At 41.0% G+C, this 22,041-nt stretch overlaps 1 protein-coding gene across 1 annotated transcript in view; it reads left to right on the top strand.

Moving 5' to 3' along the window:
- The window catches only part of RSBN1L (round spermatid basic protein 1 like), a 46,001-nt gene that overhangs the window by 15,700 nt on the left and 8,260 nt on the right, over positions 1-22,041 (top strand). Inside the window, exons 2-5 of the mRNA XM_079993607.1 lie at positions 4,976-5,095; positions 5,408-6,051; positions 20,247-20,384; positions 21,102-21,244. Coding sequence (XP_079849733.1) covers positions 4,976-5,095; positions 5,408-6,051; positions 20,247-20,384; positions 21,102-21,244 — 1,045 coding nt within the window. The remainder of the gene's footprint in view (positions 1-4,975; positions 5,096-5,407; positions 6,052-20,246; positions 20,385-21,101; positions 21,245-22,041) is intronic.

A 22,041-nucleotide genomic window follows, 5' to 3' on the forward strand; every position in this document is an offset into this window, starting at 1 on the left:
AGTTGTAATGGATTACATTAGAAATTTTCCAACAGTATTGATTTAAATGAGAACTTTTTGTAAAAATGAACAGGTGGCTCCTGTGGAAGAGGAATGTCAAAGGGGGCATACTCCATGCTTTCCATGGACCATGCCAAGCAAAGGGGTCCAAACAAAGGCACTAGCTCATGTCTAGTCAGCTTTCAGCAGTGTTTCATTCCAGCAGTATTACTTCACATTATTTGCTTCCCCTAGATTGTTCCTATCAGCAAGTCCTTTACCTCTTCTTCTCAGGACTGCTTCAGTCTTGTGGTTTCTTCAGAATATCTAAGTTGTTGTCTTTTTAAATTCCATTCTATTGGTTTTCTATTAGTCCAAAATATACAAAGTCATTTACAAAACATTTTGTTACTGAGTCTTATTTTTCCTGACCAGTCTCCTTGTTAGTAAGTTCCAAGCTCTGAGGTCATCAGTTCTTCCCAGAGTTGCCTCACAGTTCCATGGGAGGCTCCTTCCCAGAGAGAATGGAGTCTTTTCTATTTCATTACTATTTCCCCCAGAGAGCTAGATAAGCATAGGTTGTTGGTATCACCTCTCAGACAGTGTTAGAAACTCAGGTATACAGGTGAGGGGCTAAATGCCGCTTTAAACCTGTGTTGCAGTCACCACAACAGAATGTCTATTCTGGGCTAGATGACCCTCAGGGTCCCTTCCAGCACTTACAACAATTAACTTGTTTCCAGTATGGAAAAGGGAGAAACAAGCATAATGGAAATTGTATTATCTATGGACTAAGGCAAAGGTTTTTTAACTGTGGTTGCCAACTTGGCACCCAGAAATCTCTACATGGTCACAATTGGACCCATGCCAGTAGCAAAATGCACCTGGTGCCTGGCTAATTTCTAATGCTGCTCTCAGATCACACCTGATGGGACTAACTGCCTGAAAAAGACCTCTCACAAGAAGCAAGGATCACTTTAAGCCAATACCTGAAGAGATGCCTTATTTGGGCAGCCTGATTATCTAACCTGTTGCCTGTATTTCCACTGGATTTCACCCACATTCTTCTCTCTTTCTGAAGATTTTTATATCTGCCCTGTCTCCCCTTCCTTCTTGGCAGCTGATGGAGAGTGCCTCATCCCTCTTCCACAGGTGGAGTCTCCAGGCAATGTCCGAATGTGTTCTTCTCAGGAGTTATTGCCCAGTGGGTGTCTGCTGGTGCAGAGTGGGGCATACTGAAAGGGCCAGGTGCCGTCAAAGGACTGGGAAGCCCTGACAGCACATTCAGATAAGGGAACTGTGTTCCTTTTTAAACATTTGTTCCAATTAATGTGATTTTAATTTATTCTAGTGGAGGGAATTCTATTATTTTATTTTTCTTTGTTTTTGCCTCACTCACTTTCACCTTTTGGCTGCTGTAGGCAGTGGCCAAACCACCTTCCACCATTAAAGCAAGGCTCTCTTTTAACCCTTCCCTTCACCTGTACTGGAGTGTTTCTTCTTCTATGCAATATTAAAGTCTGCCCTTTTCATTGGTGGTCTGTCCCTATTCCCCTAGCAAATTAGGGGTTTTATATGCATGACTCAAGCCCTTCGTTTTTTCCCCTGCCCCTTTCCCCTCCCTTTTTGAGGTTGAAGTGAATTGCTGGCCTATTGCTACAGAAAAAAAAAGGCTAGGAACAGTTTTATAGCGCACAATTACTGACTCCGTATGTCTACAATCACAAAAGAACACACCTTTCCATTATGGAGAGATTGTACCCACCATTCATATTGCAAGATCAGGTTGCCAATAAAACTAAAGTTATAGCCAAATAACCAGAAGAAGAAAGCACAGCTGCCCTATGTAACCAGAACTGGATTTCTTTAACTCAAACCTGATCAGTGACAAACAGAGTGAAAAGAGTTAACTGGTTACCTAGAAAGCAATAGGTAAAAGGTAAAGGTAAATGACCCCTGGATTGTTGTCCAGTCAAAGGCGACTATGGGGTGCAGCGTGTATCTCGCTTCAGGCTGAGGGAGCCAGTGTTTTTCCACAGACAGCTTTCCAGGTCATGTGGCATGACTAAACCGCTTCTGGCACAACGGAACACCAAAATGGAAGCCAGAGTGCACTGAAACACCATTTACCTTCCTGCCACAGCGGTACCTATTTATCTACTTGCACGGGTGTCCTTTCAAACTGCTAGGTTGGCAGAAACTGGGACAGAGCAATGGGAGCTCACCCTGCCACACATATTTGAGCTGCTGACCTTCCAATCAGCAAGCCCAAGAGGCTCAGTGGTTTAGACCACAGCGTCACCACATCCCATGTCTAGAAAGTGATACAGTAGCCCTGAGCTGACTCCAATGGAAAATCTGTAGAGTCGATTAAAGAAACTAGTCAGAAGCAACCAAGGAATAAAGCACAATTGATTTGTTATAAGCCATCAAACCTCAGAAATACATATCTTCCAAAAGGTTTCCACAATTTTGGCCATGTCTGTAACTGGGTAGAGAAAAGCAAGCACACAAATCATCATTAAAGCATTTGTATTGGAATAGTTTTGAAGCAGTGTTAGAAACTCAAGATACATGTTAGGCATCAAATGGCTCCTTAAACCAAGGTTGTAGTCACCAAAACAGAATGTCTGGTTGCCATTTCTGGGCAAGATGGCTCTAATGAGGGACCAACTGTGTTCAACAGTTAATCTTCTGGCTAGTTCAGATGACAGACAACCTTGAGCTCAGTTAAGAACTTTGAGAACTTAAAGAAGAAAAGTCACTTGATCCAGGGACAGTTCTCGTATCTATTTCTACCTCTTTTTCTTAATGGTGACATGAACCGTTCGTAGCATATTCTTCACAACTGTGAGCAGAGCAGTGGGGTGGGGTCGGTGAAGATAATCTACAACAATTAACTATGACATTGTTCACTGCTTCTGCTCAGGCTGACAAGAAAAAGCATTTTGGTTCCTGAAATTCATTCCAATTGTGCAGATAAAATATAACAGAGAGAATTCTACCGAACGAGGTATTAGTGTGTGAAAACAGTCAAGATCCAGTGATCCCCGGCATGCACTTCCAGATGGTGGAGATGTCAAGCGCCATCCTGGCACCCAGGCATTCACTTGGTCGCAAGATAGATAGATAGATAATACTTTATTCGGCTATAAGCCCACAAGGTAAAACAAATCAATAGATAAAAATAGCATTTTACAATCTAAAATATCAACTAAAATATTTCAACGCATAATCTCCATCACACTATTCAGATGTACCGTATTATGGCCTTGAAGATAAAGATGGTGCATAGAGTTTACTAGATTTTTAGTAGTCATGCAGCATTCCATGAAGTCTTTTATATGAAAGAACTGAAATCAGGAATCTGGCAACCTGTAATGTTCTATAAGAGTCAATGTCCTGGAGTAGATAAGCTAGATGTAATTCAGGTGGTTTAGCAACAATTTCCAGAATGATTGAACTCAGAATCCTTGATCGGGGAACAATGTATAAGGGGCAATTAAACAAGATATGTATATTATATCCCAGCCTTTCTCCCAAAACTACTAGGGGGACGCAGGTGGCGCTGTGGGTTAAAGCCTCAGCGCCTAGGGCTTGCCGATCGAAAGGTCGGCGGTTCGAATCCCTGCGGCGGGGTGCGCTCCCGCTGCTCGGTCCCAGCGCCTGCCAACCTAGCAGTTCGAAAGCACCTCCGGGTGCAAGTAGATAAATAGGGACCGCTTACCAGCGGGAAGGTAAACGGTGTTTCCGTGTGCGGCTCTGGCTCGCCAGAGCAGCGATGTCACGCTGGCCACGTGACCCGGAAGTGTCTCCGGACAGCGCTGGCCCCTGGCCTCTTAAGTGAGATGGGCGCACAACCCCAGAGTCTGTCAAGATTGGCCCGTACGGGCAGGGGTACCTTTACCTTTACCTTAAACAAGATATGATAAAGGGATTCTATTGATTTGTTGTCACATGCGCATAAAACAGAGGTTTTACCGTTAGAAAATCTATTGCTCAGCACATTTGAGGGGAACACATTAAATCTGGCTCTAACAAATGTGAATCTATGCGACGCAGCCGATAAGGTAGACAGATATCGAGGTATCTGGGACATATAACAGAGAGAATTCTACCGAACGAGGTATTAGTGTGTGAAAACAGTCAAGATCCAGTGATCCCCGGCATGCACTTCCAGATGGTGGAGATGTCAAGCGCCATCCTGGCACCCAGGCATTCACTTGGTCGCAAGTGGCCGATAGTTGCAAAATGCGGCTTCTGCCTGGCTAATTTCAAACACTGTTTTGAAGATGTTTTTATTCATTTACACTAGTAGTTTTGGGAGAAAGGCTGGGATATAATATACAAAATAACAATAAAATAAAAAAATTCCTTCCAGTAGCACCTTAAAGACCAACTAAGTTAGTTCTTGGTATGAGCTTTCGTGTGCATGCACACTTCTTCAGGTATCTGAAGAAGTGTGCATGCACACGAAAGCTCATACCAAGAACTAACTTAGTTGGTCTTTAAGGTGCTACTGGAAGGAATTTTTTTATTTTGTTTTGACTATGGCAGACCAACACGGCTACCTATCTGTAAAAATAACAATAATAACTTATGCTTGGGAACAGACCTGATTTAGCAGAACTGAAATATTCCTGTTTCATTCTTTTCTTTATCCTAGTTATATCACCTCATACGTCCTAAAATGTTAAGTTGTTTTCTGGGGGCTTGGGCTTCTCTTCGTTTTTGGAAATCTCATCTATTAGGCTGTTAGAACTGTGGCTCAGATTCAATTCAGGAGTTTTGGTCATATGGTAGATGTAGAATATACTTGCTGGTTTCAATTTTTTAAGTAGGCCCCACGACAGTTATGTATAAAGTGTCTCTTTTCAATACCTGAGAGTTCATTTAGCCTTAGAACTCTGTAGAATATTTACTTATTATACCAAATATAATTGTGGTAATTTTTCTTTGTAAAGTTCTGGTTAAATATGAATTGTTTCCTTTTTAGATCAAACCATCAGAGACAAAATTGCAGAAAGGGATAAGGAAAAGCAGAAAGAAAAGAAGAAACACAGGTTAATGTCTGAAATTAAGAAAGAGAATGGAGAGATGAAATTATTTCAGAAAGGTAAGCACACACAAATGTATAACAGCTGCCTGCTTTCCTATAAAATTGTACTACAGGCAACTCCCCATTTACATGAGAGTTGCATTCTAAGGGACTCTGCTTGCCAGCTTTCCCCAACGTTCTGGTGCCAAAAATGACGCACACCACCTTGAGCTCCTTGAAGAAAAGATAGGATAATAAGTAAATAAAATATTGTTTGTGTTATTTAACTTCATTTGGCATATCACTTCACTGTGCATGTAAATCAGTTTTTCATCTTCATGGCATGTCGCTTTAGACATACAAAAATGAAAATATTTCTTTTTTTAATAGGTATAAAGGAGAAACCAAAAAGCAATGCAGAAGATCTACAGATTAAAAAAGTAAAGAAGAAAAAGAAAAAGAAGCATAAAGAGTGTGAAAAAAGGAAGCGTCCAAAAATGTACAGTAAATCTATTCAGACCATCTGCTCGGGATTATTTTGTGACACTGAGGATCAAGATGCCAAAGGCATAATCAAAAATCATCTTAAGGATTTCAATGGAAAAAATATGGATCCCAAGAAGGACTCTGAGTACAAGATATCAGAGAACAGTGAGTTTCCATTTGTCTCGTTAAAGGAGCCACGGGTTCAGAATAAACTCAAAAGGTTGGACATGTTGGAGTTCAAACAATTCATTCATATTGAGCACCAGCCTAATGGAGGTGCTTCAGTTATCCATGCCTACAGTAATGAACTCTCCCACTTGTCTCCTGTGGAGATGGAGAGATTTGCAGAAGAATTTGTGGGTCTGGTTTTTAGTGAAAATGAAAACTGTGCAGCTTACTATGTAATGGGAATTGTTCATGGGGCAGCTACTTACTTACCTGACTTTTTAGACTACTTTTCATTTAATTTTCCCAATTCGCCAGTGAAAATGGAGATTTTGGGAAAGAAAGATATAGAGACAACGACTATGTCAAATTTTCATGCTCAGGTAAGAGGTTTTTTTCACTTTCTAAAAATTATTTCATATTGTGATTAATTTCTTTTGTATAAATTAAATATGTTAGCAGGAGAAGATTGAGTTGACTAAGGAAAATACAGTCAGATCCCCCCCCCCGGTATGCAATGCAGGAACAGAAGGTATTCTCCATTATGTATGTTTGTACAATAATAATTCCCCAATTCTGTAGTTGGACAGGCTAATATGTTTGATAAATTGAATAATTAAAGACTTGTGTGAGTGTGAGGTACCTACTCACAGAAAAGCTTGCCTGCGGCATCGCTGCATAATTTGTTGATTGTGGTGTAGTTCCTTCCAATCAGCCTGTGGGTGGGGTAAGGGATAGTTCTTCTGTTTCAGTGGCATTGAGTGTGATGGAATAATTTAATGAGAGCAGAATGACCCAATCTCAGAAGAAACATGACTAATGGAGAAACGCAGCAGATATACTTCTGGGTGTGGGTAGTTCTTACTCCTACACCTTCTAAAACTTATTGGACATCCATTTTTATTTTTTAAAAACTGATTTTTCTATAAGATCTTAGGAATATTTTCTGAACTTTTCCTTAGCATGCAGTTGAGTAGCATGACCTGGACTTGGTAAAATGAGTGATTTTCAGTTGTATGTGCTATGGCTGCAGTCCTATGAAAGATTCCTTAGGAATTGGTCCCTTTGGATCCAGAGGGGCTGGCAGTTCAATCTACTGCATATTTAAATCAAGTCAATTTGTTTTGCATTATTTATATCCTGCTCCACCCCTGAAAATGCCATAATACCCCAACATTAATATGAATTGGTGTCATAACAACTCCATAGCTTCAGACTCTTACTTTTCAGCATTGAGCTTTGTGAACTTCAGAAAATGAAATGCTTCTCAACTCCTTCAGCTCTTAGTGTTCTGTGCATTTCCAGTCATCAGCTGTGAGAAGACAAAGGCCTGGTTAGCATGCATTGGTTTAATGTGAACCAGTGGTGTAGCAAGGTCAGGTGGTACTCGGTGCGGAAAATTTCTTGTCAACGCGCCCCCCCCCCCCAAAAAAAAAAAATTATTAAAAGAAGGAAAAAATAAGTCAGTGTCATAGCTAAGACTTTTGCTGCCCAGGGCGGTCACTGTGTTTGGGGCCCTTTTGCTGTTCCTCATGCGGGAGTCCTGTCAATTTGCCATGGTCCTCCCCTCCCCTCCGATTGTCCTTCCCTTCTCCTCCCTCCCACTTCCCAAGGGGTGGGAAGGAACTCAGTTCCTGCCACCTCAGACTCCACCTCTTCTTTGCTTTACTTAATGCCTCATCATGTTCTTTGTTTCTCTTGCTTCAACCACAGTCAGAGCTCAAGAGTGTATTCCTGCCTAGCAAAAGCACCCAAAAATAGTGCAAAGGAGGAGCAATAAGGGAGGATGTAATCTCTCATAGCTGCATGCTGCTTCTTTGAACAGCCATAAGTACAGTGCTCAAGTATAGTGGATTTAGGTGGTGTCATAGGTGCCCCCCGCGTGCCTGCAGCAAGCCCTGTTGGGCCTTTTCACAGCTTGCTGCAGGCATGGGTAAACCCAGTGGGGCTCGTCACAGGTGTGGGAAGGCCCGGCAAGGCAATTAAGCAGTTATAAATAAATGAGCCCCCCCCCCACTCTGAGAATAATGCACTCAGATAAACTGGTTTGTGCAGATATTTTTGGGTAAGATACTTTGGTCATAATAACAGGCTACATCCAACTAAATCCTACTTAGGGCAGACCCTTTGAAATTAATGTTTGGATTTTTAATCCATTACAGTGAGTCTACTCTGAGTAGGACTAGCATCTGAGGCAACTGTGTGTGGGGGGGAGGGAGATATGTAAATTTGCATAGAAGAAGGAGGGCAAACGAGGGCTGAGCAAATGTAAAAATGATGGGACAGCTGCATACTCCTGCATTGCAGAGAGTTGGGCTAGATGATCCTCAACAGGGTCCCTTCCAACTCTACAATATTATAATTCTAGGGGAAAGGAGCCAAAGGGCAAAATCACTTCCCAAAGGTGTCTTTCCACGTAAGAAAAGATTTAAAGTGAGGCAGGAAACAGTTAAGCAGGGAGATGTGGAAAGGTGGGAGGGGACACACACACACAGAGAGAGAGAGAGGGAGAGAAGAGAGAGAGGAGGGGGGGAGGGAGGAAAGAGTCACCTTGTTAATTTGTTCGCAGCTTCAAAAACACAGCCCATTACTCAAGAAAAAAACAACCCATGAATACCTGAGTATAGGTGCTTAATAGATACAGAGTGTGTGTCACCAAAGAGAGAAGTGGTTCTGCGCAGCTCCCAAGTGCTGGTGGGACAGCTCGCTTTTCCCTCTCACCTGCCTCTGCCTCCCGGCGGTGGCTTTAAGGGCGATGCCTTAGCCTGAGTGGGTTCAGGGGGTAGCGGCAAAGGCACACGCTCCCCAACTGACAGAGAGGGAGGGGGAAAGCCCCGTGGCCAGCGGTGGAGCAAGCTGATCGGACATGGGGCAGGGTGAGCTGGGCCTCTGAGGAGTTAGTGTGCCCCTACCCACTCAGCCAAGGAGGAGATGGCGGGCAGATCTTTTGGGGCAGGATGGATCCTGCGGGCGCCCAAGCCACCACATCACTCCTAGGAGAGATGCGTGGCTCGGGCACGTTGCAGGTCGCGCGGTGAGTGCTGCCCAGCATTTTGTCGCCCCCCTCAATGGGGACACCCAGGGCGGACGGCCACCACTGTACCTCCCTTCCTCCACCCCTGCTGTGAACAAGCAGTGTGCTACTATGTGTTGCTAAAATGCTCCTGGCCTGTTTCTTCCTTTGCTGAGCCAGGAAGAAAGCAACCACAGTGCTGGCTTACTTTTACACAAGAACCAATGCTCATGGATTGTGTTTCTTCAGTCTTTGGGTATTGGGTTATTGCTAGTGGTTTGTTTGGGAGAAACGAGCTAGAAGTACTAGGTTTAGGATAATACTAAATCAGTGATGTGGCTTGTTTCCTCCCAGCTCTACAGCTTGCATGCCCTAGTACACCACCCATTCACAGTATGCCATGGATTTTTCTGACCATAGCTTAAAATAATGGACAAATGGGGTCACTGAAAAGAGAGGACTTGTTTGTGCTGTATATTCAGGGAAGTTTTTGGCTGAAGATTGCATTCTCTTTGAATTGCTTAAGTACAATTTCTCTTGAAAATATTGTAAATCAAACGATGGATTAATGTTGCAGCCAGTAACGGTGTAATATAATAAAACACATAATGAAACAGAACACAGATCAAAACTGACACATCAGTTTTATGATACTGTCATATGCAAATGATCTGTTAATCTGTCTTGAACAGATTATTTGTAATTATACCGTTCCTGATAGGCAGAATAGGCCATAACTGAATTCTTTTTAATGTATTATGAAGTAAGTATTCCCTTATTGATAAGGAGGTCCTTTATATGTTGTTTGTCAGTCTCACAGTTGCTCTTGAATCAAATTTGGGACCAAACCATATTCCTATAGTGTATATACATGCCACCTTCAGGTTTGGCCTGGATCATAGATTCTATCATAGAAATGTTATCAACTAAAAACATTATTCCTTAGAAGGGTATGAATGTATACTAGCCTCTTCTCAATTCTTACGTAAATGTTATGGTTGATTTGGTTTAATCATAATTCATTATTGTGTTTAAATTGTTTCACTGTGTTTGTCGGTTGTCCTTGATCTGTTGATTTACAGGCTGCCGAATTGTTTTAATTGTAGCTTTTATTGATTTTATTTTGGGCTTTGCAATGGTTCTATGTGTTCAGGAATTTATTAAGCTGCCTTGAGCGCTATTTGGCAGAAATGCAAAACTGAACAGCATAGCCTCGCAACATGAAGGTAAAAAAATGTTGCAATTTGTGACATCTTTATTCCTATTACTTTATGGATATTATATTTTCCTTCACAGTTGGTGAAAGGATCAAGGAGATTCTTATTGGGTAAATATCAGAGTGAACCACTGTTCAGCAGTCATTTAAAAAGCAAGTCAGTTTATTCCTGGTTGAAGGTAAACAGTAGATTCATGACTCATATAATGATTAAAAATAGAACAGTTAAGTCATAGCCATGTCTGGCTATTCTGTTCTCTAGATAGCTGGACAAAATGCCTGCATTCAGCAACATTAAAAGCAAAACTGTTGACTCTTGATATACTAAAATTCCAGAGACAAGGATAGGGCTTGTCTTCTCTTATATTATGATACTTTTAAGAGTAAGATTTGGCCACAAAATGTCATTGTACCCAAGTTCTGAGAGCATAGTTTTGGTGCCACTGGAAGCACTTCAGAATAAATCAGTGACATGAATCATTGGGCTTCCAGGTGTAGCTCTACTGTGTTCTTCTTCACTATAGAAACAGGAATTTTACTCTTGGAAACAAAAGTATATGTTCTGCTACTTAAAATATCTGCATTGAAGAATGGGAAACATCCAAATTATGTGTGCTTGACCAGTTAGCAAGTTGTTCATACATGGTTGATTCGGTTAGATCCAGGCTGGCCATCCTGTGAATGTGGAAGGGCTCTTTCTCTTCATAGAAAGGACCAGAAATTTCTTGCTAGAGGAATGATAATAATAATAATAATAATAATAATAATAATAATAATAATAATTTATACCCCGCCCATCTGGCTGGGCTTCCCCAGCCACTCTGGGCGGCTTCCAACAAAATATTAAAATACAGTAATCCATCAAACATTAAAAGCTTCCCTAAACAGGGCTGTCTTATGTCTTCTAAAAGTCTGGTACAGTGGTGCCTCGCAAGACGAAATTAATCCGTTCCGTGAGGCTCTTCGTATAGCGGTTTTTTCGTCTTGCGAAGCAAGCCCATTGACAGTTTAGCGGATTAGCGCTATTAGCGGTTTAGCGGCTTTTAGCGGATCAGCTGATAAGCGGCTTAGGGCTTAGGAAAGGGGGGGGGAAACCCCGCAGGAACTCGCAAGACATTTTCGTCTTGCGAAGCAAGCCCATAGGGAAATTCGTTTTGCGAAGCGCCTCCAAAACGGAAAACCCTTTCGTCTAGCGGGTTTTCCGTCTTGCGAGGCGTTCGTCTTGTGGGGCACCACTGTAGTTGTTCTTCTCTTTGACATCTGGTGGGAGGGGATTCCACAGGATAGGTGCCACTACTGAGAAGGCCCTCTTTCTGGTTCCTTGTAACTTGGCTTCTCACAGTGAGGGAACCGCCAGAAGGCCCTTGGCTCTAGACCTCAGTGTCTGAGTAGAACGATGGGGGTGGAGACGCTCCTTCAGATATACTGGACCAAGGCCGTTTAGGGCTTTAAAGGTCAGCACCAACACTTTGAATTGTGCTCGGAAATGTACTGGGAGCCAATGTAGGTCTTTCAAGACTGGTGTTATGTGGTCTTGGCAGCCGCTCCCAGTCACCAGTCCAGCTGCCGCATTCTGGATTAGTTGTAGTTTCCAGGTCACCTTCAAAGGTAGCCCCACAGAGCGCATTGCAGTAGTCCAAGCGAGAGATAACCAGAGCATGCACCACTCTGGCGAGACAGTCTGCGGGCAGGTAGGGTCTTAGCCTGCGTACCAGGTGGAGCTGGTAAATAGCTGCCCTGGACACAGATTGGCCTGTGGCTTTTGTTGATTTACCCTTCCTTTACACTGCCCTGCACCACCTCTTGTGCTCCTCCAGAGTCCCCCAACTCTTCAAAGCAGATTTTCATTGGGCTGAAGAGGGAAGAAGGTGTTGTAAAAATAGACATCCCTTCTGTCTGGCACTAGTGAAATGTCACAGAACATGTGTGGAATCTGGGGATCCAACCCTTTCTGTTTGCACACACAAAAATCCTTAAGTTTTCTTTTTCTAAAACCCTTTTGCATGGTAGAAACTTTACAGACAAATATTTTATTGTTTAATTTGAATTTCTTGGTACCAGAAAATGGGCAGCATTCTTCTATGATTCAAATGCTCCATGTGCTTCACTATGTATAGCTGTGTTTTCTTGTTTTTTGAGTTCTCTTTGCAGTTTTCCCTTTTGAACTGTACTATAATTGGATGCAGATAAATTTCCATTTTGGAAGCATGCTGATAGGCCTAAAACAAGTAACAAAAGCAACTTGGATAGTCTGCTTAATTAAAAAGTTTACATCTCTTACATGGTTTTACACTCCTATGCTTCTTTTACCAGAAAAGCCATACCTATGTGTTTCAGCTTGTGATAAACTAGAGTAAGATGACAATTTTTTTCTCTTGCCTAGGGTAGCTGTTTATATAATTTTGTAATATTCATAGGATGCTGAGATACAACAGAAAAACATAGTTTAGCACTGGAGCCTTAAGTTTACACACTCACTCCTCTTTCGTATGCTGCAGTTAATAATTCTCAATCCTAGTTTTTGTTGTTGTTGTTTAGTTGTTTAGTCGTGTCCGACTCTTCGTGACCCCATGGAGCAGAGCACGCCAGGCACTCCTGTCTTCCACTGCCTCCTGCAGTTTGGTCAGACTCATGTTTGTAGCTTCGAAGACACTATCCAACCATCTCGTCCTCTGTCGTCCCCTTCTCCTTGTGCCCTCCATCTTTCCCAACATCAGGGTCTTTTCCAGGGAGTCTTCTCTTCTCATGAGGTGGGCAAAGTATTGGAGCCTCAGCTTCAAGATCTGTCCTTCCTCAGGACTCATTTCCTTAAGAATGGATAGGTTTGATCTAATTTACTGTTTCATCTGCAAAAAGCAAACTGTGGTGAGCTTGCATAAACCCAAGATCAAATCGACTAGGTATAGCAAGCTACTCTCCTGGAAGGAATAGATTACTATTATTCACATGAGTGTGAAGGGTTAATGACAGTGCCATATTAGGGAAAGTAACTGTAAGTCCAGGATCATGTTTACATTTTGTTAATCTTATGTAACTGGAGTTGCCAAGGGAACAGGTTCCCCTCCTATTTGAGTGCTTTTCTAGTAACCTTGTCACAGAGAACAAATTGTGTTGCAATGTACGTGCTCTTTGTTGCATCCTTCCCCAAACTGGTGCTCTTCAGGTTTTTTGGAATACAACTCAATTATTTCTCACCACTGGTCATACTCACTGGGCACATGAGAAGAAGCCTTCTCTTTTGAAATGGACAGGGGAGTGGCTCCAGCCTTTCATCCGATAGCATCCTGAGGTACACCACCTAACTTGGTTTGCTACATAATGTGATTTAAGCCTCACTGTAAACCTAATTTACTGTCCATTCAACCCTAATGAGGAAAGACCATATACACAAAATGCTACTCTCATTGAAGAAAAGCTAATCACCCACAGCCCCCCCCCCCCCCGCTAATCAAACTTAGGACAACTGACTGTTTCCTGTATCCGGGAAGCATTATCCAGGATCATGCCCCTTTCTTTTGCAATGTCTTCAGTGCTCAAGTGTATAACTAGCCAAGCCAACCAGAGAGCACATGCCCATGCTCTGTCCCCATTCCTGAGTTGTGCTCCTTCTCTCCTCCAGACTCTTATTCTCTTGAGTCTTCCCTTTTCTGAGCTCCTGACTGCTGTCCATCTGCTTCCTGGGATCACCACCTCTTCTCTAATGTTCAGGGCCTAATAATAATAATAATAATAATAATAATAATAATAATAATTTATTATTTGTACCCCGCCCATCTGGCTGGGTTTCCCCAGCCACGCTGGGCGGCTTCCATAAAAACCAAAAATACACTAAAATATCACAGATTAAAAACTTCCCTGAACAGGGCTGCCTTAAGATGTCTTCTGAACGTCAGGTAGTTATTTATCGCTTTGACATCTGATGGGAGGGCGTTCCACAGGGCAGGCGCCACTACCGAGAAGGCCCTCTGCCTGGTTCCCTGTAGCTTTGCTTCTCGCAATGAGGGAACCGCCCGAAGGCCCTCGGCGCTGGACCTCAGCATCCGGGCAGATCGATGGGGGTGGAGACGCTCCTTCAGGTATACTGGGCCGAGGCCGTTTAGGGCTTTAAAGGTCAACACCAGCACTTTGAATTGTGCTCGGAAACATACTGGGAGCCAATGTAAGTGGAAGGCAAGGTAGTAACCCGCCTGCTCCTCCTATTTCCCTGCCTTTTTCTCAGTCTTAATGCAGTTATACCCATTCTTTTCCACCCCTTTATGTGCAAGCTGTATTTTTTACCCATTCCACCAGCTCACCCCCCAAACATTCTCCTTCCTCTATCTTCCTTTCTAGCAAATCCAGTTAATTGCTGCTTTAGCACTCTTTCAGTAAAGAAAGCCTTTTTCGGTAAAGTCTTTAACTTGTCTCTTGCTCCCTCGCACCTTACAAAGGCAATCCACTGCGCCGACTAAACAATATGAACATTACCAGCACTTAGCTCATTGGTATTTTGATTGTTATATTAGCTGGAGCAGAATGCACCAGACTGACATCAGGCTGTTCTTTGGTAGAATAGGGCCATAGTCCCATTGGAAAGAGTTGTCTGCTGCACACCACATGAGTTACCGTATTTTTCGCTCTATAACACGCATCTGACCATAACACGCACGTAGTTTTTAGAGGAGGAAAACAAGAAAAAAATATTCTGAACGAAACAGTGGGTGCATGATTTTTATGGTTCATGCTGTGGCCACAGACATGTGATCTGATGGTGAGTTTGGGGTAGCCCAATGCAAAAATCCTGAGGATCCATGTGGATCCCTGCTTTGTAACCACGTTTTAAGTGGGGAGGGAAGGAAAAGCACTCAAGGGACAAGGAGCACACGTGGAGAAGGAGCTTTTCGGCGAGCTGAGTGGGGAGGAGGGAGGGAAAGAGCACTGTTGCTTTAAAGGTATACTTAAGGTACTTGCCCTGTGCCTGGGTTTTTTTCCATTTAACAGTTTGCAGCCTTTTCCTTCTGCTCCTTGTTTTGAGGCAGAATAGATTTGAGCAAGTGAGGAGGACTTGGATTGCAGGGGATTCACCATTAGCTGTGTAAAAGCGCTCCTCCTTGTAGCCTGAGTGATAAGCAGCCACCAGCAGCAATAGAATGGAGCACAAAAAAGTGGTAGGGGCACTAGGACCCAGTCAATGCTCGAATCTATCCTGCCTGAAAACAAGCTGCTCCCTCCCATTTGCGAAGTTTTCCCCTCTCCCTCATCCCCAGCCTTTTTTTTTTTAACTTCCTGGTTTTCACTGCGTGGCTCAGAGCTCGAGGTTGGTTTTATTTTGCTGCTGGTTGCTTAAATTTTATCTTTCCTGCCGTCCCTCTGCAGCCTCATTGCTCTGTTTAGAGAGCGCACGGACCTTTGCTAGCGTCTGTCCCTCCTCCCGTGTAAGCGGCTGCTGCCCGCTTTGCTGCCATGGCTCTCCTTCCCTCCCTCCTCCCCGGCTCCAGGTCGCTTTAAAGCAAGCAAAGCGAGAGCCTCGTAGAGTGTGTAAGCGGCTCCCGCTTTGCTTGACTGATGGCAGCCATGGCTCCGATCCGTGCATTCGCTCCTTAACACGCACAGGCATTTTCCCTTACTTTCTAGGAGCAAAAAAGTGCGTGTTTTGGAGCGAAAACTACGTAAATTTCCCTAACTGCTTGTGTTCTGGAAGGGCTTATTCCATGGACACAGCTAAGTACTATGAAGACGTGTACTGAGTAAGTAAGCTGGGCAGTGCTGTCATAATAGGACGCTGAGACATACAACGATCTCATAAGCAGAATTGTGCATCTTACATGAGCATCTTAGGGTGTGAATTTTCCCCGCTTCATTATTCAGAATACTTTCTTGCATTAAAATCACATGGCAGCAGAGCTGATTTGGCAGGTGCTCTGGTATCAGAGAGTTTAGAGTTTGGATTTGATATCCTGCTTTATCTGGGGAAAACATGACAACCCCTACTGTTAACTCCCACTCCTCTCCCAATATCCAAGGAATTTTGGGGAAATAAAATGGTAGGTGCTAAGTCATCACTAAAATCGGTCCTGCTGCTTCCTCCAGAGAAGGGTAAGCCCCGCTCCCAAATGAAATTAATTGGATAATGAATCTGAATTCATTTCACTGCTTAGTGATGTTTAATTTATAACAACTATGTTGAATGAAATGGATCCCATTTGGTTCTATTTTTCATTAATTACAAAATAAATTAACATTCCTTCTTCTATTAATACAGTTGTTGTATAAAGTATATGCTTTTTCTTTTGTTTTTTATTTTTAAAATATTGCAATCCCTAACCTAAGTTTGCTAAATTGAACTCCAAATATAGCCCAATATAAATTACACTCATATAAAAACAATTTGCAAATTTATTTAATCTGAGTGGTAAGATGAGCTTTTTGTAATAGAAGTAAAATCTAGATTTACACTGAGGTTGCTATGATCCAAAGGTATCATAAGGTATCACTAAGGTATAGTAACTATGGCTTTATTTGGGGGTTCTCTAACATCACCTCCTAAGATATATAGTCAACAGTCACTAGAGTCTGCTTTAACCTGAACACATTTTGGAAGCAGTGCAAGCACTTTCTGTTTGAATGAACATTTAGTGGCAGGGGTTAAGAGAAGTTCATTTTACCAGCAGAACAGAAAATAGTATTCTGTAGTTGTCTAGTAAGAACACATAGAACTCGCTCTGCAATTCTAGGGCTCTGATATGTAATATGAAGAAAACATGAAAATAATATTCTGTTACCTTTCAGCAGGTTGAAGCTAATTTTAACAGTACCAAACAACAACAACCTCCAAACCCCCATCTGTACAGAACCTTTATTGTATTTTAAGTCAAAGGGGGCAATTGCAACTATAAACTGCAGGATGACGTTCTTTAAATCAGAAGAGTTTGCATTTTTAAAAGTCTTATGGTTACTTAATTAGAAAGGCAGCCATCAAATTTTATTTGTAAGTTCATTATATGCTTTGTACAGTTAGATTGTTAATTTCTTGACTCTTGTTGATGCAGAGTAATATTTAATACACATTCACAAAATTTAACATGCTTCTTAAGAATCATCATTTTTGAAGCCCAGTTGATCTCTCAAAAGCCAAAATGAGGGCTACAGTTTTTACAATTAGTGAAAAATCTGTGCATGTTTTTCATATAGTGCAACCAAAACAGATATGATAGAAGCCACAGATGAAGTTCTTGCCTGTTAGCAGTGCATACATGCTCCATTATCTATAAACACATTTGCCATGCACACCAGTCAAGTTGTGATTGCCTGGTCAGATGTGCTGCTGACTTAACTCTCCACACATGAATGGCGATGAGGTGCATGGTGCTTTAGGTGTATTCATTCATCATTCATTCCATTTATATCCTTTGTCTTAGCTGCTGTCATATCTGTATTGAACTTTTTTTTGGTTTTGTTCTCATAGCATACTTTTAAAGTGTTTGTTTGATGTCACTGTGGATGCATACAAAACATCATTTGCTGGGGTGAGAAAATGATCTGAACCATGGGCTCAAGGGAGAGCCTAGTGGTTGGATGCAAGTGGTTGGATGCAGGGATACCAGAGAAAGATGTCAAGAATGCCAGAATAGCAAGTTCTTGTGCTTTTAAAAAGTAACGCGTAAACAGCATGCAGAGCCCTTCTGCCCTTAATGATGCGGGGCGAACACTTGCAGCAGCAAGCAAGCAGTCATCAAGATTTGTCCGCAAATGTTAAGCGTTATTTTTTACAAAAAGCTGCTGCATATGTCAGCTTGGCCAGAACCTCTCCTCAACCCACGTGACCCCTGAAGACATAGGTGGCAACTGTCCAAGGCTTACATATCACTTCCTTCTCTGAGCCCAGAGCCCAGCAACTCAGGCCTCACTGATAAGCATAGTAACAAAGCAAGCCAATTGGCACATATCAAAGCATGGATGAGCTCATTCCCACAGCAACTATCAATTAATTTTGAGGTTATCTTGACTACCAAGATGACTGACACAGGCCCAGTTGCGACCATGTGGAGATTTCTGGACTGACATCTCCACCTGGCTGGCCTCTCCATCTTTCTTAAGCAGGTAAGCAGAAGAGCTTATTGATTGTGTTTATATCCCAACCTTTTTCCCAAGGAGTACATGTTTCACAGCCTCCTCAGTTAATCTCTACAACAACCCTGTGAGGTAGGCTGTGACTGGCCCATGGCCTCTAAGTGAGCTTCCTGACTTGAGTGGGTATTTGAACCCTGATCTCACACTGATCTGACACTCTTAACCACTACACCACACAGACTTCCTAGAGTACTTCTGCTATGGTGCAGCTATATAAATTAAGTAGGTACCGTATTTTTTGCTCTATAAGACGCACCAGACCACAAGACGCACCTAGTTTTTGGAGTAGGAAAACAAGAAAAAAAATATTCTGAATCTCAGAAGCCAGAAAAGCAAGAGGGATCGCTGCGCAGTGAAAGCAGCAATCCCTCTTGCTGTTCTGGCTTCTGTGATACCTGTGCAGCCTGCATTCGCTCCATAAGACGCATACACATTTCCCCTTACCTTTTAGGAGGAAAAAAGTGAGTCTTATAGAGCAAAAAATACGGTAAATAAATATGAGGAAAGCAAAATGTAATTTAAAGAAGGATCTGAACTAATTTCCTTAAAGCTTGAATTTGATTGTTTTATTTGATATTTAATGTGTTGTAAACCACCTTGAATTTTTTTTAAATAAAGCGGTATAGAAATGGAATGAAAATAATAATAGAATAAGTATAATAAGTTCCATTGGGGGGGGTGTGCCTAGACAGTCTGTCCTGGCAACTTCAACCTAGGTTTAAGGTGCCATTTGACAATTAGCTCATACATCTGAGTTTCTAACACTGCAAGATGGCGTTTGCAGGCCTTCCACAGAGAAAGAAACCTAGTTTGTTATATATGTCTTCATTTTTATGCTATCCATTCCTTTGACAAAATATTAAAACATCTTGCTACAAAACAAGAGCTGGAAGTGCCTTTTTCCAGCCTGAGTGCTTATCTTTCAATACTGCATGTTTAATTTAAATCTGACTACAGCATGTTGCCGTAACTAATTGTATGTAGACAGTAAGTCCAAGGAAACTTAAAATTTCTGAATGGCAAGCTAAATCATCTATCATCTATGTCTAAACTCTTAACCGTGTTAGTTGATGGATTATTAAACAAAAACTGGCTGTTGGAGTTTCTGTGGAGGAAACATGTTTACTTGACAGTTGTGTTTGAGAGTACATTTGAGAGTAGCATTTTGTTGCGTTACTGACATTTAGACAGGCTGATTGCTGGTCAAGAAGTCACTGCATTTGTGTCAGTGGAGAACAGATGGTTGTAGGGAGGGCATATGTCCAAGAGAGTGGGAAATGAGGTAATGAAAGGGGGGGATAGATATATTAACGCATATTTAAAATTGTCATAGGCATAAAGCTATAAAAATTAGGCATCTAGAAATTAGATGTGGACTCATTTTAAAAGAACAGAAAGCAGACACTGCTGCATAGAAGCTTAGAATACATTACCATTTACTGAAAAGTGCTGCCTTCTCCGTTATTTTTGTATCAGTGCATAGGAAAGCAAATGTATAAGATCCTAGGGTTTGCATTAGACAGCACAGGAGAAGTGAATGTACTGGCTGGTAAATAATCTGCTATGCATATTAATGTTGGTTCAGTAAACATCATTTTCTTAATCCCTTGCTCCAGCCTTGTAATTAAATTTATTGATATTCTACGCAGCAGAATATATTAGTTAGTTATTCAAACAAGGCAATGTATTTTACAGTATAAATAGTAATTCTCTTGCTTTTATTGTAAATAATTGTGCAAAATGAAATGCATATTCTCTTCCTCTGCTTCTATTATGTTTGTTCCTGAAGAGAAATGAAAGTCAGATATTTTTCATTATCTCTTTCAGTTGTGTTGCAACAGTTTTATACTAAAATATTAAAATATAAATTAACCCTTTTTATTAAAACTAAGTTATTAAAATACATATAAACATTTTTTTTTTAATGTAGCCACCTTTTCTTATCTGCTACTTTTTGTTTTACTTGCATTGTTTAATTATTTTTTTACCATTTGAGGGTTTTTTGCATTTCATGTTGAGTATGATCTTTTATTTATGTTGAAATGCTAAACTAGCATTGCACTCGCCACCTTTTAGCCTAGTCATAATTTCAGATCTCCTCTTACAGTACTATTAAAATGTTTAATTTGTACTTCTGTGCTTTAGAAAATATTTTGTATATTTGTGTAAATGTAAATTGTTTTGTAATTTATTCTGTGTATAAAACTGACCCTTGTTTACTGTATATGACTTCCTTTTAGGTAAAAAGAACATATTCCCATGGTACATACAGAGCTGGCCCAATGAGACAAATCAGCTTGGTTGGAGCAGTGGATGAGGAAGTGGGGGACTATTTTCCAGAGTTCCTAGATATGCTGGAAGATTCACCTTTCTTAAAAGTAAGAAAGAAAGGGAATTGGGGAAGTAACTTTGCATAGTTTTGTTAAATCTTAAAACTTTGTTTATTATGATAAACAAAATGACACTTCTAATATGGTGAAGAGATTAGATCCGAAATCTGCAAGTCTTTAATACAGGGATTCTTGCATGCAAAAATAAAATTAAATATAATGCAATGCAAGAAAATAAATAGTGTGCAATATTTTGTGTTTATGTGCATTTTTCTGCAATCAATAGCTTTCAGGGTCCATGATCCCAAAAAGGTTAAGAATCACTGTTTCAGAAAGTCACTTCCAAAACTGGCAAGTGATTTGGTATAAGGCAACAATTAAATGTATTGATTTTTCAATTTGTATTCTACATTCATATTTGAAGGCCAGTTCAAGTTCTTCATAACTGAGGCTATTAATTTCTTATGAAAGCTGCAGTCCTGATGAAATTTTCAAGGAGCACTGAAAGCACTCAGATTCTTAGGTTGAAGAAAACAGTGTGCTACAATGCAATTTATATATAGATATAATATTGTCTTTGAGGTAGACATTATTTTGAATTGAAAATACAGTAAATGCAGAAGAAAAATTGTGGTCCTCTACATTGATGAAATTGCCCCCGTTTTGCAGTAGAATAAGATATGCATTGTTTTCATGTTGTGAGTTAATGAAAATGTTTCAATTGGTGGTGTTTTAAATAACCTTTAAATAACTGTTTCTTCTTAGTGTACTTTGCCATGGGGGACACTTTCTAGTTTGAAACTAGAGAGTCGTAAAGATAGTGATGATGGTCCTATTATGTGGGTACGTCCAGGAGAACAAATGATCCCTGTGGCAGACATGCCAAAGTCACCTTTCAAAAGGAAAAGGTATGTTGAAATATCTGGCTTTATTTGATTCCATACTATAGAGTTTAAAACTTCCTGAGCAGCTTACAGCTGTTAAAACAGTAATAAGGTGTTTAAAAATAATTTTTAAAATTGAAGCTAAAAAATCTCAGAATCCCCAAAGCTCTAAAAATCCTGAGTAAATAAAGATACCTTCATCTGGTACAAAAGGACATCAAGCTCAAAGCCCCTTTGGCAAAAGATTGCAATAGTTGGGGTGTGCCAAAGCAAAAAATACCTTGGTGGAATCTACACACATATAAAAAACATTCTGAAAATGCTTTAAAAAAAACCAAAACATTGAATTTCCCATAAGGCTCACCATTGCCATCTAGTGTCACATTGTATATTGCACTTAAAACACACTTTATTTGCAGTTGTAAAGCTCAGTCCCTTGTCTCCAGAGTTGGACTCAAAGAAGGGCTTCAGATGATGACCTTAATATTTGTGTAGGCTTATGTGAGCGGGAAAAGATGTTCCTTAAGGAGTATGTTTAAGATCTCTGTTCTAATTTTTGTCGCCATTGTCCACACACACTGGCCTTTAGAAAGATTTCTTAAGTAGCCATTCATTTCTAAAGGATCAATGAACCACATTCATTTTTAAGTTCTTTTTGAGGAGGTTGGTTTAAGCCCATGTTTTTTCTTCTTTTTGAATAACTTCTTATTGGGTTTTAAAACTCAAGCATCATAGGAATAATAAATTATACAAATAGACCAAGTCTTTTCATATCATTCATACATCACAAAAATAGCACAATAAGTTTGCAGTAATATCTA

Source organism: Podarcis cretensis (assembly GCF_951804945.1).
Source record: "Podarcis cretensis genome assembly, chromosome: 10".
NCBI lineage: Eukaryota > Metazoa > Chordata > Lepidosauria > Squamata > Lacertidae > Podarcis > Podarcis cretensis.